The sequence below is a fragment of the Salmo salar genome, chromosome 03 (genome assembly GCF_965601325.2).
Source record: "Salmo salar chromosome 03, fSalSal1, whole genome shotgun sequence".
Taxonomy (NCBI): Eukaryota; Metazoa; Chordata; class Actinopteri; order Salmoniformes; family Salmonidae; genus Salmo; species Salmo salar.
The window spans coordinates 102261671-102277500 of NC_138293.1; the positions used below are offsets into that span (position 1 = coordinate 102261671).

Consider the following 15830-nt stretch of genomic DNA (forward strand, 5'->3'; position numbering starts at 1 on the left):
CCGTTGTAATGTAATGAAGTGTAATATTACCTGTGGAGCGAAGCGTAGTGCGACTGCTCGCTCCAAACCGATCTGAACAGGTTAGGCTGGTCATCTATGATATGTATGATATTATATACAGTACATTCTCTGTCATGCTACTGGTAGGACTATAACATTATGTTGATCTGAACAGGTTTAGACTGGTCATCTATGATATGTAGGTTATATACAGTACATTCTCTGTCCTGCTACTGGCAGGACTATAACATTATGTGATCTGATCTGAACAGGTTTAGGCTGGTCATACATTTTAGGCCTTCAGTCTATATTCTCAGATACACTTTGAAAATAACAGATTGAAAGACAATAAATAGCCTACTTTTAATGAATACAAAATATTGTGAGACATGGCCTTGTGTTGCTGTACTGTCTATAACTACCTTAACAAACAGTGACTTATTATTATTATTATTATTATTATTGTTGCTGTACTGTCTAGGACTACCTTAACAAACAGTGACTTATTATTATTATTATTATTATTATTATTGTTGTTGCTGTCTGTCTAGAACTACCTTAACAAACAGTGACTTATTATTAATATTGACAGTTACCATGGAGATGACATGTCACAACAACATGTTCATGTGATGCATTAAATCACCTGACTGTTTCTATGTCTGTTAGTAAATGTTTTATTTCTAAGAGATAAATGTAAAATGTAAAATGTAAATGTAATGAATAAATGAGAATTAGTTGTCACTGTGTTAACCACAACCAACATGCTGGATCTCTGTTTAGGGGACAGTGATCTAAAATGAGTCTCTCTGGGGAGAGAGAGGAGGGGGGCCCTGCCTCTAAAATGAATCTCTCTGGGGAGAGAGAGGAGGGGGTCCCTGCCTCTAAAATTAGTCTCTCTGGGGAGAGAGAGGAGGGGGGCCCTGCCTCTAAAATGAATCTCTCTGGGGAGAGAGAGGAGGGGGTCCCTGCCTCTAAAATGAGTCTCTCTGGAGGACATGACACCAAAACTAAGAGGTGAGCTGACAATATTGTTTAAGAATGTATATTGTTTGCTTATGGGTACATTCTATATAACTGTTCTAGATTTTAGATGTGTATGGAAATGTTTTGCTAAATGCTATATATCCACCTAGATAGCTATATATCCACCTAGATATCTATATATCCACCTAGATATCTATATATCCACCTAGATATCTATATATGCACATAGATATCTATATATCCACCTAGATATCTATATATCTGTTTATCAGGAATGGAATGTTAGTATCCTGCATATCTGACTGTGATATGTGGTTGTCCCACCTAGCTACCTTAAGATGAATCAAATCAAATTGTATTGGTCACATACACATATTTAAAATATGTTATTGTTCACTAGATATCTAAAGATGAATGCACTTACAGATGCCATATATTAATTTGACCCAGTTTCTCATAGCAGGAAAATAACAGCAAACTTGCATTTTTATTTGGATTATAATATAGGGTCATTTTTTTGTAGTGGTTGATCCATGTTCCATTAGGGAAAATCAAGTGTGACACTTTAGAAGCCTTTATAAAGCCTTGTAGTGGTTTAATAATTTCTATAAACAATAAAATATAATTTACCAACATTTCTGAAAATAGATACATATCATTTTGGAATGAAACACTTGTTTCCCAATCTGAGCTCAGAGTAGATGAGAGATGCAATGTTTGTCTCTGTTGTGTTGAAGCCCAATCAAGCGGAAGAGAACAGCCTCCCCTGTACCCAGCAATGTGTCCATGAAGAGTGACCAGTCTATGAAAATTCCTACAGTGTTCAGAGAGGGAGACTGTTCTACTGAACAAAGGTAAGAATAACTCATTCCCACGGGGGGCAAGTACGAAAAAAAAATATATATGTATGAAATGAAATGTATGCATTCACTACTGTAAGTCGCTGTGGGTAAGAGCGTCTGCTAAATGACTAAAATGTAAATGTAAGGTCAGTGAGATAAACAACACTCTAGACATTTCTCCTCTCCCATTTTCCCATTTCTTTTTGCTGTTTTCATAATCCATAGGCTAATCCTTTTTTCCATTTTCATAGTCCTAAAACAATATTAAACAAACACAACATTCCCTCCCTGTTTGTGTGTGTGTGTGTGTGTGTGTGTGTGAGAGAGAGTGTGTGTGTGCTGTCCCTGGATGAGGAGATGCAATCTCTATCCTGATTGCCTAGTTACTTTTACCCCTACCTACTTGTACATATTACCTCAAATATAGCCTTATTATTACCTCAACTACCTGGTACCCCTGTACATTGACTCCGTACTGGTACTCCTTATAGTCTCATTATTACCTCAACTACCTGGTACCCCTGCACATTGACTCAGTACTAGTACTCCTTATAGTCTCATTATAACCTCAACTACCTAGTACCCCTGCACATTGACTCAGTACTGGTACTCCTTTTAAAGTCTCATTGTTACCTCAACTACCTGGTACCCCTGCACATTGACTCAGTACTGGTACTCCTTATTAGGGATGCACGATATTTCGGTGAACATATCAAAATCGGAAGATATTAGCAAAAAATTCCAACATCGATATCGGCCGATGTCTAGTTTAATGTGCAAAACCGATGTCAAAGCTGAACTATATAACGTAGGTAAATTACCTAATGATGCTGCGTAATATGTGAAAAAAGCATTCCTAAACTAGCCCACAATGTCTGCTGTGTGGATCTAGCATTAATTTGAAAGAGTAAGAAAATTTCAGCGAGACAACTCAAAGGCAAAATACATTCAAGCCAAGATAATGGATTTCATTTCCCTTGACAATTAACCTGTTATGGCTAGGGGGCAGTATTTTCACGGCCGGATAAAAAACGTACCCGATTTAATCTGATTATTACTCCTGCCCAGAAACTAGAACATGCATATAATTATTAGCTTTGGGTAGAAAACACTCCAAAGTTTCTAAAACTGTTTGAATGGTGTCTGTGAGTATAACAGAACTCATTTGGCAGGCCATAACCTGAGAAGATTCCTTACAGGAAGTGCCCTGTCTGACCATTTCTTGCCCGTCTTGACTATATCTATCCAATACAGGGGATCTCTGCTGTTACGTGACACTTCCTACGGCTCCCATGGGCTCTCAGAAGGCGGCAAAAAGCTGAATCGTGGCTTTGCAGGCCCTGGCTGAAAAAAAGTATCGCGTTTGGATAGTCGCCGGTCACAGTACTATGAAACTCAGGCTCGTGCACGAGGGGATCCCATGCTTTTATTTTCTCTCTCTTTGTACGTATACACGCTTTCCTGGTCGGAATATTATCGCTTTTTTATGAGAAAAATGGCATAAAAATTGATTTTAACCTGTTATGGCTAGGGGGCAGTATTTTCACGGCTGGATAAAAAACGTACCCGATTTAATCTGGTTACTACTCCTGCCCAGTAACTAGAATATGCATATAATTATTGGATTTGGATAGAAAACACTCCAAAGTTTCTAAAACTGTTTGAATGGTGTCTGTGAGTATAACAGAACTCAAATGGCAGGTCAAAACCTGAGAGATTCCTTTACAGGAAGTGGCCTGTCTGACCATTTCTTGAACTTCTTTGCCATCTCTATCTTTTACAAAGGATCTCTGCTCTAACGTGAAACTTCCTACGTCTTCCATGGGCGCCCAGAGCCCGGGAAAAAACAGAATGTCGTCATCCCAGCCCCAGGCTGAAACACATTATCGCCTTTCTCAAGTGGCCGATCAAGGGACTGTGGGCTTAGGCGCGTGCCCTGGGTGCCCCCGTCTTTGTGATTTTTCCTCTGTTTGCCGAAAAGGAGATTCCCGGTCGGAATATTATCGCTTTTTTACGAGATAAATTGCATAAAAGTTGATTTTAAACAGCGGTTGACATGCTTCGAAGTACGGTAATGGAATATTTAGATTTTTTTTGTCACGAATTGCACCATGCGCACGACCCTTCTTTACCATTCGGATAGTGTCTGGGACGCACGAACAAAACGCCGCTATTCGGATATAACGATGGATTATTTTGGACCAAACCAACATTTGTTATTGAAGTAGCAGTCCGCGGAGTGCATTCTGACGAAGACAACAAAAGGTAATCAAACTTTTATAATAGTAAATCTGATATTGGTGAGTGCTAAACTTGCCGGGTGTCTAAATAGCTAGCCCGTGATGGCTGGGCTATGTACTTAGAATATTGCAAAATGTGCTTTCACCAAAAAGCTATTTTAAAATCGGACATATCGAGTGCATAGAGGAGTTCTGTATCTATAATTCTTAAAATAATTGTTATGCTTTTTGTGAACGTTTATCGTGAGTAATTTAGTAAATTGTTAGCAAATTCCCCGGAAGTTTGCGGGGGGTATGCTAGTTCTGAACGTCACATGCTAATGTAAAAAGCAGTTTTTTTATATAAATATGAACTTGATTGAACAAAACATGCATGTATTGTATAACATAATGTCCTAGGTGTGTCATCTGATGAAGATCATCAAAGGTTAGTGCTGCATTTAGCTGTCTTCTGGGTTTTTGTGACATTATATGCTAGCTTGAAAAATGGGTGTCTGATTATTTCTGGCTTGGTACTCTGCTGACATAATCTAATGTTTTGCTTTCGCTGTAACAGCAAAAGCAAAACATTAGATTATGTTAGGAGAGTGCCCAGCCAGAAATAATCACACAGCCATTTTCAAAGCAACTAGATGCATCACAAATACCCAAAACACAGATAAATGCAGCACTAACCTTTGACAATCTTCATCAGATGACACTCCTAGGACATCATGTTACACAATACATGCATTTTTTGTTCGATAAATTTCATATTTATATATAAAAACAGCATTTTAAATCGGCGCGTGACGTTCAGAAAATCTTTTCCCTCAAATGCTTCTGGTGAATCATCGCTACAATTTACAAAATTACTATTCGAAAACATTGTTAAAATTTAATATTGTCATTCAAAGAATTATAGATTAACCTGTTAGGGCTAGGGGGCAGTATTGACATGGCTGGATAAAAAACGTACCCGATTTAATCTGGTTCCTACTCCTGCCCAGTAACTAGAATATGCATATAATTATTGGCTTTGGATAGAAAACACCCTAAAGTTTCTAAAACTGTTTGAATGGTGTCTGTGAGTATAGGGTGTTTTCTATCCAAATCTACTAATTATATGCATATTCTAGTTACTGGGCAGGAGTAGTAACCAGATTAAATCGGGTACGTTTTTTTATCCGGCCGTGCAAATACTGTCCCCTGTCCCCAACAGGTTAAGAACTTTTAATTGCTAAATATTTCCAATAGATGGCAGCATAAGACCACAGAGTATCAGTTATAGGCTACAAGCAGCAACATGATTGACATAAAAAAAGCATGCAACCACAGACTAACGTAATATGTCCCATGATGTTCTAAAACGGTCACTTACTACTTTAGTTAGCTATATATCTCGTATTAGGGCTGTGTTGCTTTTGGGAGAGACAAATAATAGTGACAATAGCAGGTATTGAACCCCGGGTAAATTATCACTAGTCAGAAGCTCTAATCTCAACTCTAGTATACATACATTATAAAAACATTTATTAATATATCATATATTCTGAATAGAAAAGAGGAGTGCATCTTCCAGCCCCCCAATAAATTACATCATGCAACCCTCCCGGTTAGCAAATTTACCTCAACATGTTCCTGGCTTACGCAAGAAAGCAGAGTGACAACACAAGCTTTTCAGCGGGTCTGAGATGGCTACATGTGAGAGAAAGCAGAGTGGTTCGATGCTGGTTGAGGATTTGGACAATGAATGTACTGGGAAAATACGTTTTTCTCGACTAAAGTAGGGGGAGTGGTGGTGTATCCAGGGAGAAAACGTATCTAATCTTCTGAAATTTAATTTCTGGTCTTATGCTGCCATCTATTGGAATTATTGAGCAACTGCATTAGTGCTGAATAACATTTACATTTTAGTTATTTAGCAGACGCTCTAATCCAGAGCGACTTACAGTAGTGAATGCATACATTTCATACATTTTTTTTCTTCTCCGTACTGGTCCCCTGTGGGAATTGAACCCACAACCCTGCCGTTGCAAACACCATGCTCTACCAACTGAGCCACACGGCTAATTGCTAATCCTAGTTAATTTTATTACTTACAACCATAAAATAACCCTTTATAGCATAACAATGAAACTGACAGAAACCAAAAACACCATACATTAGTTAATTATATATATATATATATATATATATATATATATATATATATATATATATATATATATATATATATATATATATATATATATATATATATATACAAATATATATATATATATATATATATATAAATAAATAAATAAATTGTTTTATATTTGTATTTATATTTGTTTTATATGTATATTTATATATATATATATAAAACGATTTATTTAGATGGGTGACATTTTCCAAAGTAACACCCCTGTAGACAAAGAAGAGCTCTCCAGCAGGTACCAAAACATTCAAAGGCCATTTTCTCAAAAGTGAGGTTACAAGTTTATCAATGTTGAATGCAGAATTACTTTCCCATTGTTCCTCAACTGTAGTGTATGATATACCATTTTCTAGCTCTGAGTCTCTAATTTTATCCAATGTAAAAACCACAATTTCAAATTTTGCTACATAAGACCAAATCAAGCCGGTCGGTCACATTTGAGAGTGAGGCAGATTTATAGCATTTTGCAAAAATACATGATTATTTGTCTCTCTGAAATGAAACCATCAAGTGATAGATTTTAAACAAATACATGTCTGTCATTGAACAATCCCATGCCATGATTAGATAGTGAAAAAACACACCAATCTCTTTAATAATTCATTTAAACAATAAAAGCTAATTTACCAAAATTTCTGAAAATGGATATATAGCGTTTTAGAATGAATTTCTTCTTATGTTTCCCCATCTGAGATCAGAGTAGATGAGAGATGTAATGTTTGTCTCTGTTGTGTTGAAGTCCAATCAAGCAGGAGAGACCAGCCTCCCCTGAATCCAGCTGTGTGTCCATGAAGAGTGACCAATCTATGGATGCTCTTATATACTTTAGAGAGGGAGACTTTTCTAATGAACAAAGGTAAGAAGAACTCATGGGTCATGGTCAGTGAGTTAAACAACACTGTCTCTAGACATTTCTCCTCTCCCATTTTACCATTTATTTTTGTTGTTTTCATAATCCATAGCCTAATCGTTTTGTCCATTTTCATAGTCCTAAAACAATATTAAACAAACACAACATTCCCTCCCTGTGTGTGTGTGCTATCCTTATTCAGTGATCCTACTATGCACTTCCCGAGGAAAATGAACCAGAAGGAGCTCGCTGACACACTGGAGAAAAGTAAGATCTGTCTGCCTCATGTTGAATGCTGTTTTATAACATTTAAAAACTGTAACTGAAGTACAGCGAAAGTAGCTGTGTACCTCAATGATATTGTAGCAGCCTTAACACAAACCCTAGTGACCTCATCAAGTAGAAGCAGGGATGTGTTGTGATGATTCATTTAGAGAGAGAGACACAACATTAATAATACCATCAATAATACCAATAATAATATAATCAGTCACACCAGTCTGTAATGCATTATGAAAACATTTACACATTTATACAGTCAGTTAAGAGAATAAATTATTATAATTTAAAACTTTATAACAGTCCTATAATACTGTAGGCATTAAAACAGACGTAATATGAATATCCTCTGTGTTATTTCTTCATTCAGATGAGCGTGTTGTGATTTGCCAACGTGAACTCAAATCTAATCTAAAGAAGAAGTTTCAATGTGTATTTGAGGGGATCGCTAAACAAGGAAACCCAACACTCCTCAATAAGATCTAAACAGAGCTCTACATCACAGAGGGTGGAACAGGACAGGTAAATAATGAACATGAGCTGAGACAGATTGAGACAACAACCAGGAAACAAGCAAGACCAGAGACTGCAGTCAAATGTAACGACATCTTCAAACCCTTAACTGGACAAGACAAACGTATCAGAACTGTGCTGACAAAGGGAGTCGCTGGCATTGGAAAAACAGTCTCTGTGCAGAAATTCATTCTGGACTGGGCTGAAGGAAAAGCAAATCAGGATGTCCAATTTGTATTTTCATTCCCTTTCCGGGAGCTGAATTTGATGAAAGAGGACAAACACACTTTGATTGAACTTCTTAATCACTTCTCAATGGAAACCAAACAATCAAGAATCTCCAACTACGACAACTACAAAGTTATGTTCATCTTTGATGGTCTGGATGAGTGCCGACTGCCCCTAGACTTCCAGAAGAACAAGATCTGTTGTGATGTCACAGAGTCAACCTCAGTGGATGTTCTGCTGACAAATCTCATCAAGGGAAATCTGCTTCCCTCTGCTCTCCTCTGGATAACTACCCGACCTGCAGCAGCCAATAAGGTCCCTTCAGGGTGTGTTGACCAGGTGACAGAGGTACGAGGGTTCAATGACACACAGAAGGAGGAGTACTTCAGGAAGAGATTCAGTGATGAGGACATGGCCAGCAGAATCATCTCACACATAAAGACATCAAGGAGCCTCCACATCATGTGCCACATTCCAGTCTTCTGTTGGATATCTGCAATAGTCCTTGAACACATGCTGAAACATAAGATTGAAGAGATGCCCAAGACTCTGACTGAGATGTACACACAACTTGTGGTGTTTCATACCAAACAGAAGAATGAAAAGTATGTTGGGATAGAAGAGACAGGTCCACACTGGAATGAAGAAAGCATTCTGTCACTGGGAAAACTGGCTTTTCAACAGCTTGTGAAGGGCAATCTGATTTTCCATGAAGATGACCTGAAAGAGGCTGGCATTGATGTCAATGAAGCCTCAGTGTACTCAGGATTGTGCACACAGCTCTTTAAAGAGGAATGTGTGCTGTACCAGGTCAAGGTGTACTGCTTTGTTCATCTGAGCATTCAGGAGTTTCTGGCTGCTGTATATGTGTTCCTCTCATTCATAAACAAAAATGAGAATCTAATGGATGATACTCAATCAACGTCCAGGAACCTTTCTGTGCAATTCAGAGACAAGCCTGAAGTTTCTGTCTTTAAGAGTTCTGTGGATAAAGCCTTACAAAGTGAGACAGGAAACCTGGACCTTTTCCTCCGCTTCCTTCTGGGCCTCTCACTGGAGTCCAATCAGAGGTTCTTACAATGTATACTGACAATGACAAGAAGCAGCTCAAAGAGCCATGGAGAAACAATAAATTACATCAAGGAGAAGATCAGGGAGAATCCCTCTCCAGAGAGGAGCATCAATCTGTTCCACTGTCTGAATGAACTGAATGACCATTCTCTTGTGGAGGAGATCCAAAGCTACCTGAGCTCAGGAAGTTTCTCCAGTGAAGACATGTCACCTGCACAGTGGTCTGCTCTGGTCTTTGTGTTGCTGACTTCAGAAAAGGAGCTGGATGTGTTTGACCTGAAGAAATACTCTAGATCAGAGGAAGGTCTTCTGAGGCTGCTGCCAGTGGTCAAAGTCTCCAGAGCTGCTCTGTGAGTACATAAAATGACAATTAAGTACTAATCATCAGGAAGAAATATTCAGTAAAGTGAAAAATATTTATTACTGAAAATATGTATTATAATATGTACATAATGTTATATTGAAAATAATACTGAATCAATGCATTGATTTCCACATTAGTATAACATGACCATACAATTACATGAGACAAAAGTTGAATCCATATGTTGTTTGAGAGAATGAACCTAATGCATCTGCCATTGTCCTTCTTCACTGCTTGTGTTAAATTAACAGTGTGTTTGTGAAGTCATGATTTTCTCTCTGCAGGCTGTCAGGCTGTGGAATCACAGAGGAAGCCTGTGCTTTTCTAGTCTCAGCACTGAAGTCAAATCCCTCACAGCTGAGAGAGCTGGATCTGAGTAATAATGACCTGAAGGATTCAGGAGTGGAGCTGCTCTCTGATGGACTGGGGAATCCCCACTGTAAACTGGAGACTCTGAGGTCAGTATTCCTGTAGTTGGTCAACAAGTGATAACTGTTCACCAGATCCACATGTGTTTACCAGGCACACATAGTAATACTAATTATTTTTACGAATTCATGTAGTCAAAAGTTAAGTATTTGGTCCCATATTCCATGCCTGCAGTGATTACATCAAGCTTGTGAATCCATAAACTTGTTAAATGTATTTTCAGTTTGTTTTGGTTGTGTTTTGGATGATGTTTTTCCTAATAGAAACTGATTGGTGAATAATGTCCTGTCATTTTGGAGTCACTTCACTTGTATTGTCAGTAAGAATAGAAGATGTTTCTGAACACTTCTACATTCATGTGGATGCTACCATGATTATGAATAATCATGAATGAATTGTGAATGATGATGAATGAGAAAGTTACAGAGATACAAAGATCATACCCCCTCTGTTATTGGTAATGGTGAGAGGTTAGCATGTTTTGTTGTAGCCTATGTTATTGGTAATGGTGAGAGGTTAGCATGTTTTGTTGTAGCCTCTGTTGTTGGTAATGGTGAGAGGTTAGTATGTTTTGTTGTAGCCTCTGTTATTGGTAATGGTGAGAGGTTAGCATGTTTTGTTGTATCCTCTGTTATTGGTAATGGTGAGAGGTTAGTATGTTTTGTTGTAGCCTCTGTTATTGGTAATGGTGAGAGGTTAGTATGTTTTGTTGTAGCCTCTGTTATTGGTAATGGTGAGAGGTTAGTATGTTTTGTTGTAGCCTCTGTTATTGGTAATGGTGAGAGGTTAGCATGTTTTGTTGTAGCCTCTGTTATTGGTAATGGTGAGAGGTTGGCATGTTTTGTTGTAGCCTCTGTTATTGGTAATGGTGAGAGGTTAGCATGTTTTGTTGTATCCTCTGTTATTGGTAATGGTGAGAGGTTAGCATGTTTTGTTGTAGCCTCTGTTATTGGTAATGGTGAGAGGTTAGCATGTTTTGTTGTAGCCTCTGTTATTGGTAATGGTGAGAGGTTAGCATGTTTTGTTGTAGCCTCTGTTATTGGTAATGGTGAGAGGTTAGCATGTTTTGTTGTAGCCTCTGTTATTGGTAATGGTGAGAGGTTAGCATGTTTTGTTGTAGTCTCTGTTATTGGTAATGGTGAGAGGTTAGCATGTTTTGTTGTAACCTCTGTTATTGGTAATGGTGAGAGGTTAGTATGTTTTGTTGTAGCCTCTGTTATTGGTAATGGTGAGAGGTTAGCATGTTTTGTTGTAGCCTCTGTTATTGGTAATGGTGAGAGGTTAGCATGTTTTGTTGTAGCCTCTGTTATTGGTAATGGTGAGAGGTTAACATGTTTTGTTGTATCCTCTGTTATTGGTAATGGTGAGAGGTTAGTATGTTTTGTTGTATCCTCTGTTATTGGTAATGGTGAGAGGTTAGTATGTTTTGTTGTAGCCTCTGTTATTGGTAATGGTGAGAGGTTAGCATGTTTTGTTGTAGCCTCTGTAACTTTCTCACTCATTATTATTCATGATTCATTCAGGATTTTTCTTAACCAGGGCATCATCAGGATTAATTTATGATTGTTTAAAAACATGTTATCTACTCACTTAAACAGAAAATGACTCCAGTCATCATCCACAATTCAGTCACTAATGGGCAAAACATAACCCCAAAAACAACCAAAACAAACTGCAAATGCAATCGACGAGTTTGAGACACAAGCTTGATGTTGTCAAAGCTTTCAGGAAATATCGGACCAAGCACTACATTTTTGACTATTTTATTACAGTATGAGTGAATTGGTCAGAATTCTTATAACTTCTTCAAATAGGAGGACTAGATACATAAAGTGCTTTCATTTCTAAACAGTGAAACAGATATGTATTAAAATACCCTCAAATAAAAGGTGACATTATCTACTGTCACCACATATGAAAGATTTTATCTGAAATCCAAAATGTTGGAGTTTGGAGCCACATTTAAAATGTTATCTTCACTGTCAAAATAGATATGGTGTGGACTGTATATGTAACAGATGTATATCGTTCTCTCCTTGCGTTGTGTTTCTCCAAATAAATCACATCAGCCAGTGGTCCCAGTTGAGCATCATTTATTTCTGTTGTTAAATGGGAAACATCACATTAGTTGTGCAGGGCTTGTAACGGTTGTCGGAAGGAGCGGACCAAAACGCAGTGTGTTGAGTGCTCATGCTGAATATTTATTATAACGTAGAACACTAAAGACAAAAATAACAAAAACGAAAGCGTACAGTTCTGTCAGGAATATCAACTAAACAGAAGACAACAACCCACAAAACACAAGTGGAAAAAAACCCTACTTAAGTATGATCTCCAATTATAGACAACGAGGACCAGCTGCCTATAATTGGAGATCAACCCCCCAAAAAAACATAGAAATACAATACTAGAACTCAACATAGAAAGCATAGAACAAAACACAAAACACCCCCTGTCATGCCCTGACCTACTCTACCATAGAAAATAACCTCCTGCTATGTTCAGGACGTGACAGGGCATAACGATATTGATGGCTGTCGATGGCAAAATCCCTTGCATCATATTTTCATACTGGGCGAACAAAATACAAAAAATACAATACAAAATATAACGTGTAAATATCTGTTACAAAATGGGAAACAGCACGTTAGTTGTGCAGGGCTTAACGATATTGATGGCTGTCGATGGCAAAATCTGTAGCATGACGACAATTGTGTTAGCAGTGGGCTTATGTGACCATTACATTGGTGTATGCTAGCTAACACACTTATTTACAGCAATCATATGCCAAAGCACATCCCAGAAAGCCCCTCAATCCCTAACAGGTACCATATACCCACACATGTATAAATCAGTAACGTACAGCAAACTTGTACACATTGTAAAATAGAAAATAGAAAACAGTATTCAGAACGTGACCTACCCCTTGCATCACATTTTCATAATGGGAAGACTTGACGTTCGCGATCTCCCCCTAGCTGCAAGCGGGGCCAATCACAACACGCCTTATTGTCATCAGAGTTGAACCAACCAATGAGAATGCTTTAACACTAAATACACATTTCTTTAGAGGCAAGTGGAAACATAACCAACCCTGTTACATATACTCAATACAATATAAATCTGATACCCCACTGTCTGTCTTTTGACTGATCATGCTTTTAAACTGGTCTTGTCAAATATATCTACAAGTAATACTTTGATCATTTGTGATTTCTAGTACTGATACATTACTAGATACTGATGTATCTGAATATTTAGAAAAAATAGACTGCCACTATTTTCACCACCAAAGAAAAGCAGTGTGATTTTAATATGATTTGACTCTTTGCAGGCTGTCAGGCTGTCTAGTTACAGAGGAAGGCTGTGCTTCTCTGGTCTCAGCTCTCAGGTCAAACCCCTCACACTTGAGAGAGCTGGACCTGAGTAACAATGACCTGAAGGATTCAGGAGTGAAGCTGCTCTCTGCTGGACTGAGGAATCCCCACTGTAAACTGGAGACTCAGGTCAGTATTCCTGTAGTTGGTCAACAAGTGATAACTGTTCACCAGATCCACATGTGTTTACCAGGCACACATAGTCCACACCATATGTGTTTGGACAGTGAAGCTTACAGTTTTACATTTGGTGCTATACCCCAGCATTTTGGATTTGAGATACAATGTTTCATATTAGGCGACAGTATACAATATCACCTTTTATTTGAAGGTATTTATACATATCTGTTTTACCGTTTAGAAATGAAAGCACGTTATGTATCTATTTCTCCCATTTGAAAGAGTCTTAATTATTTAGACAAATTCACTTATATTGTATTAAGGTGTCATAACTTTAGTATTTGGTCCCATATTCCATGCCTGCAGTGATTACATCAAGCTTGTGATTCTACAAACTTGTTGAATTCATTTGCAGTTTGTCTTGGTTGTGTTTTGGATGATGTTTTTCCTAATAGAAACTGAATGGTGAATAATGTCCTGTCATTTTGGAGTCACTTCACTTGTATTGATTGCCTACGGAGCTGTGAAGGGAACGGCACCTCCATACCTTCAGGCTCTGATCAGGCCCTACACCCAAACAAGGGCACTGCGTTCATCCACCACTGGCCTGCTGGCCTCCCTACCTCTGAGGAAGCACAGTTCCCGCTCAGCCCAGTCAAAACTGTTCGCTGTTCTGGCACCCCAATGGTGGAACAAGCTCCCTCACGACGCCAGGACAGCGGAGTCAATCACCACCTTCCGGAGACACCTGAAACCCCACCTCTTTAAGGAATACCTAGGATAGGATAAAGTAATCCTTCTAACCCCCCCCCCTTAAAAGATTTAGATGCACTATTGTAAAGTGGTTGTTCCACTGGATATCATAAGGTGAATGCACCATTTTGTAAGTCGCTCTGGATAAGAGCGTCTGCTAAATGACTTAAATGTAATGTAAATGTATTGTCAGTAAGAATAGAAGATGTTTCTGAACACTTCTACATTCATGTGGATGCCACCATGATTATGAATAATAATGAATGAATTGTGCATAATGATGAATGAGAAAGTTACTGAGGCACAAAGATCAGATGAAATGCTAACCTCTCATGCTATTGGTAATGGTGAGAGGTTAGCATGTTTTGTTGTAGACTCTGTTATTGGTAATGGTAAGAGGTTAGCATGTTTTGTTGTAGCCTCTGTTATTGATAATGGTGAGAGGTTAGCATGTTTTGTTGTAGCCTCTGTTATTGGTAATGGTGAGAGGTTAGCATGTTTTGTTGTATCCTCTGTTATTGGTAATGGTGAGAGGTTAGCATGTTTTTTTCTTAATCATGGCATTATCAGGATTAAATTAATAGTGTTTAGAAACATGTTATCTACTCACTGAGGGGGAAAACATTCAGTTACTGTTGGACAAAACATATCTCAAAGCACAACCAAATCAAACTGCAAATGCAACCAACGAGTTTGGGACGAAATACAAAACTTTTTACTACTTTAATTAAAACACTATAAGTGAATTGGTCACAATACTTATGACTTAAAATGGGGTGACTAGATACAAAAAAGTGCTTTCATTTCTAAACGGTGAAACAGATTTGTTTGAAAATACCCTAAAATGAAAGGTGACATTATATACTGTCACATCATATGAAACATTTGATCTGAAATCCAAAATGTTGGAGTTTAGAGCCACATTTAAAATGTTAGCTTCACTGTCAAAATAGATATGGTGTGGACTGTATACTCAATACAATCTAAATCTGATACCTCACTGTCTGTCTTTTGACTGATACTGCTTTTTAAACTGGTCTGGTCAGTCTACTCAAATATTTGTGGTAAACATTTTTCTCTCTACAAGTAATATTATGATCACACATATTATGATAATTTAAAATAATGATACAATCATTAATTTATGAATATATATGGCAGGTTTCAGGACACTGATATATCTGAAAATGTAGAAAAAAATCTACTGCCACTATTTTCACCACCAAAGAATAGCAGTGTGATTTTAATATGATTTTACTATTTGCAGGCTGTCAGGCTGTCTAGTCACAGAGGAAGGCTGTGATTCTCTGGTCTCAGCTCTGAGGTCAAACCCCTCACACCTGAGAGAGCTGGACCTGAGCTACAATCACCCAGGAGACTCAGGAGTCAGACTGCTCTCTGCTGGACTGGAGGATCCACACTGCAGACTGGAGAAACTCAAGTATGTAGAGGGTTTATGTCAATGTTCATATCAGACATGTTTGACTTATCAGGATAGTTAAGACAAACATTCTTACCACCACTTAGACAAATGTTTCTCTCTGTGTGTGTGTGTGTGTGTGTGTGTGTGTGTGTGTGTGTGTGTGTGTGTGTGT

The 15830-nt window shown here is 38.0% G+C and overlaps 1 protein-coding gene across 1 annotated transcript in view; it reads left to right on the forward strand.

The window, feature by feature from the left end:
* The first annotated feature begins 528 nt into the window (after nt 1–528).
* The window catches only part of LOC145877520 (NLR family CARD domain-containing protein 3-like), a 17656-nt gene continuing 2354 nt past the window's right edge, over nt 529–15830 (forward strand). The window contains exons 1-8 of the mRNA XM_082973143.1: nt 529–1017; nt 1725–1841; nt 6991–7107; nt 7304–7368; nt 7751–9542; nt 9841–10014; nt 13320–13544; nt 15503–15676. Of these exons, the coding sequence (XP_082829269.1) occupies nt 8161–9542; nt 9841–10014; nt 13320–13544; nt 15503–15676 (1955 nt within the window). The 5' untranslated portion in view covers nt 529–1017; nt 1725–1841; nt 6991–7107; nt 7304–7368; nt 7751–8160. The remainder of the gene's footprint in view (nt 1018–1724; nt 1842–6990; nt 7108–7303; nt 7369–7750; nt 9543–9840; nt 10015–13319; nt 13545–15502; nt 15677–15830) is intronic.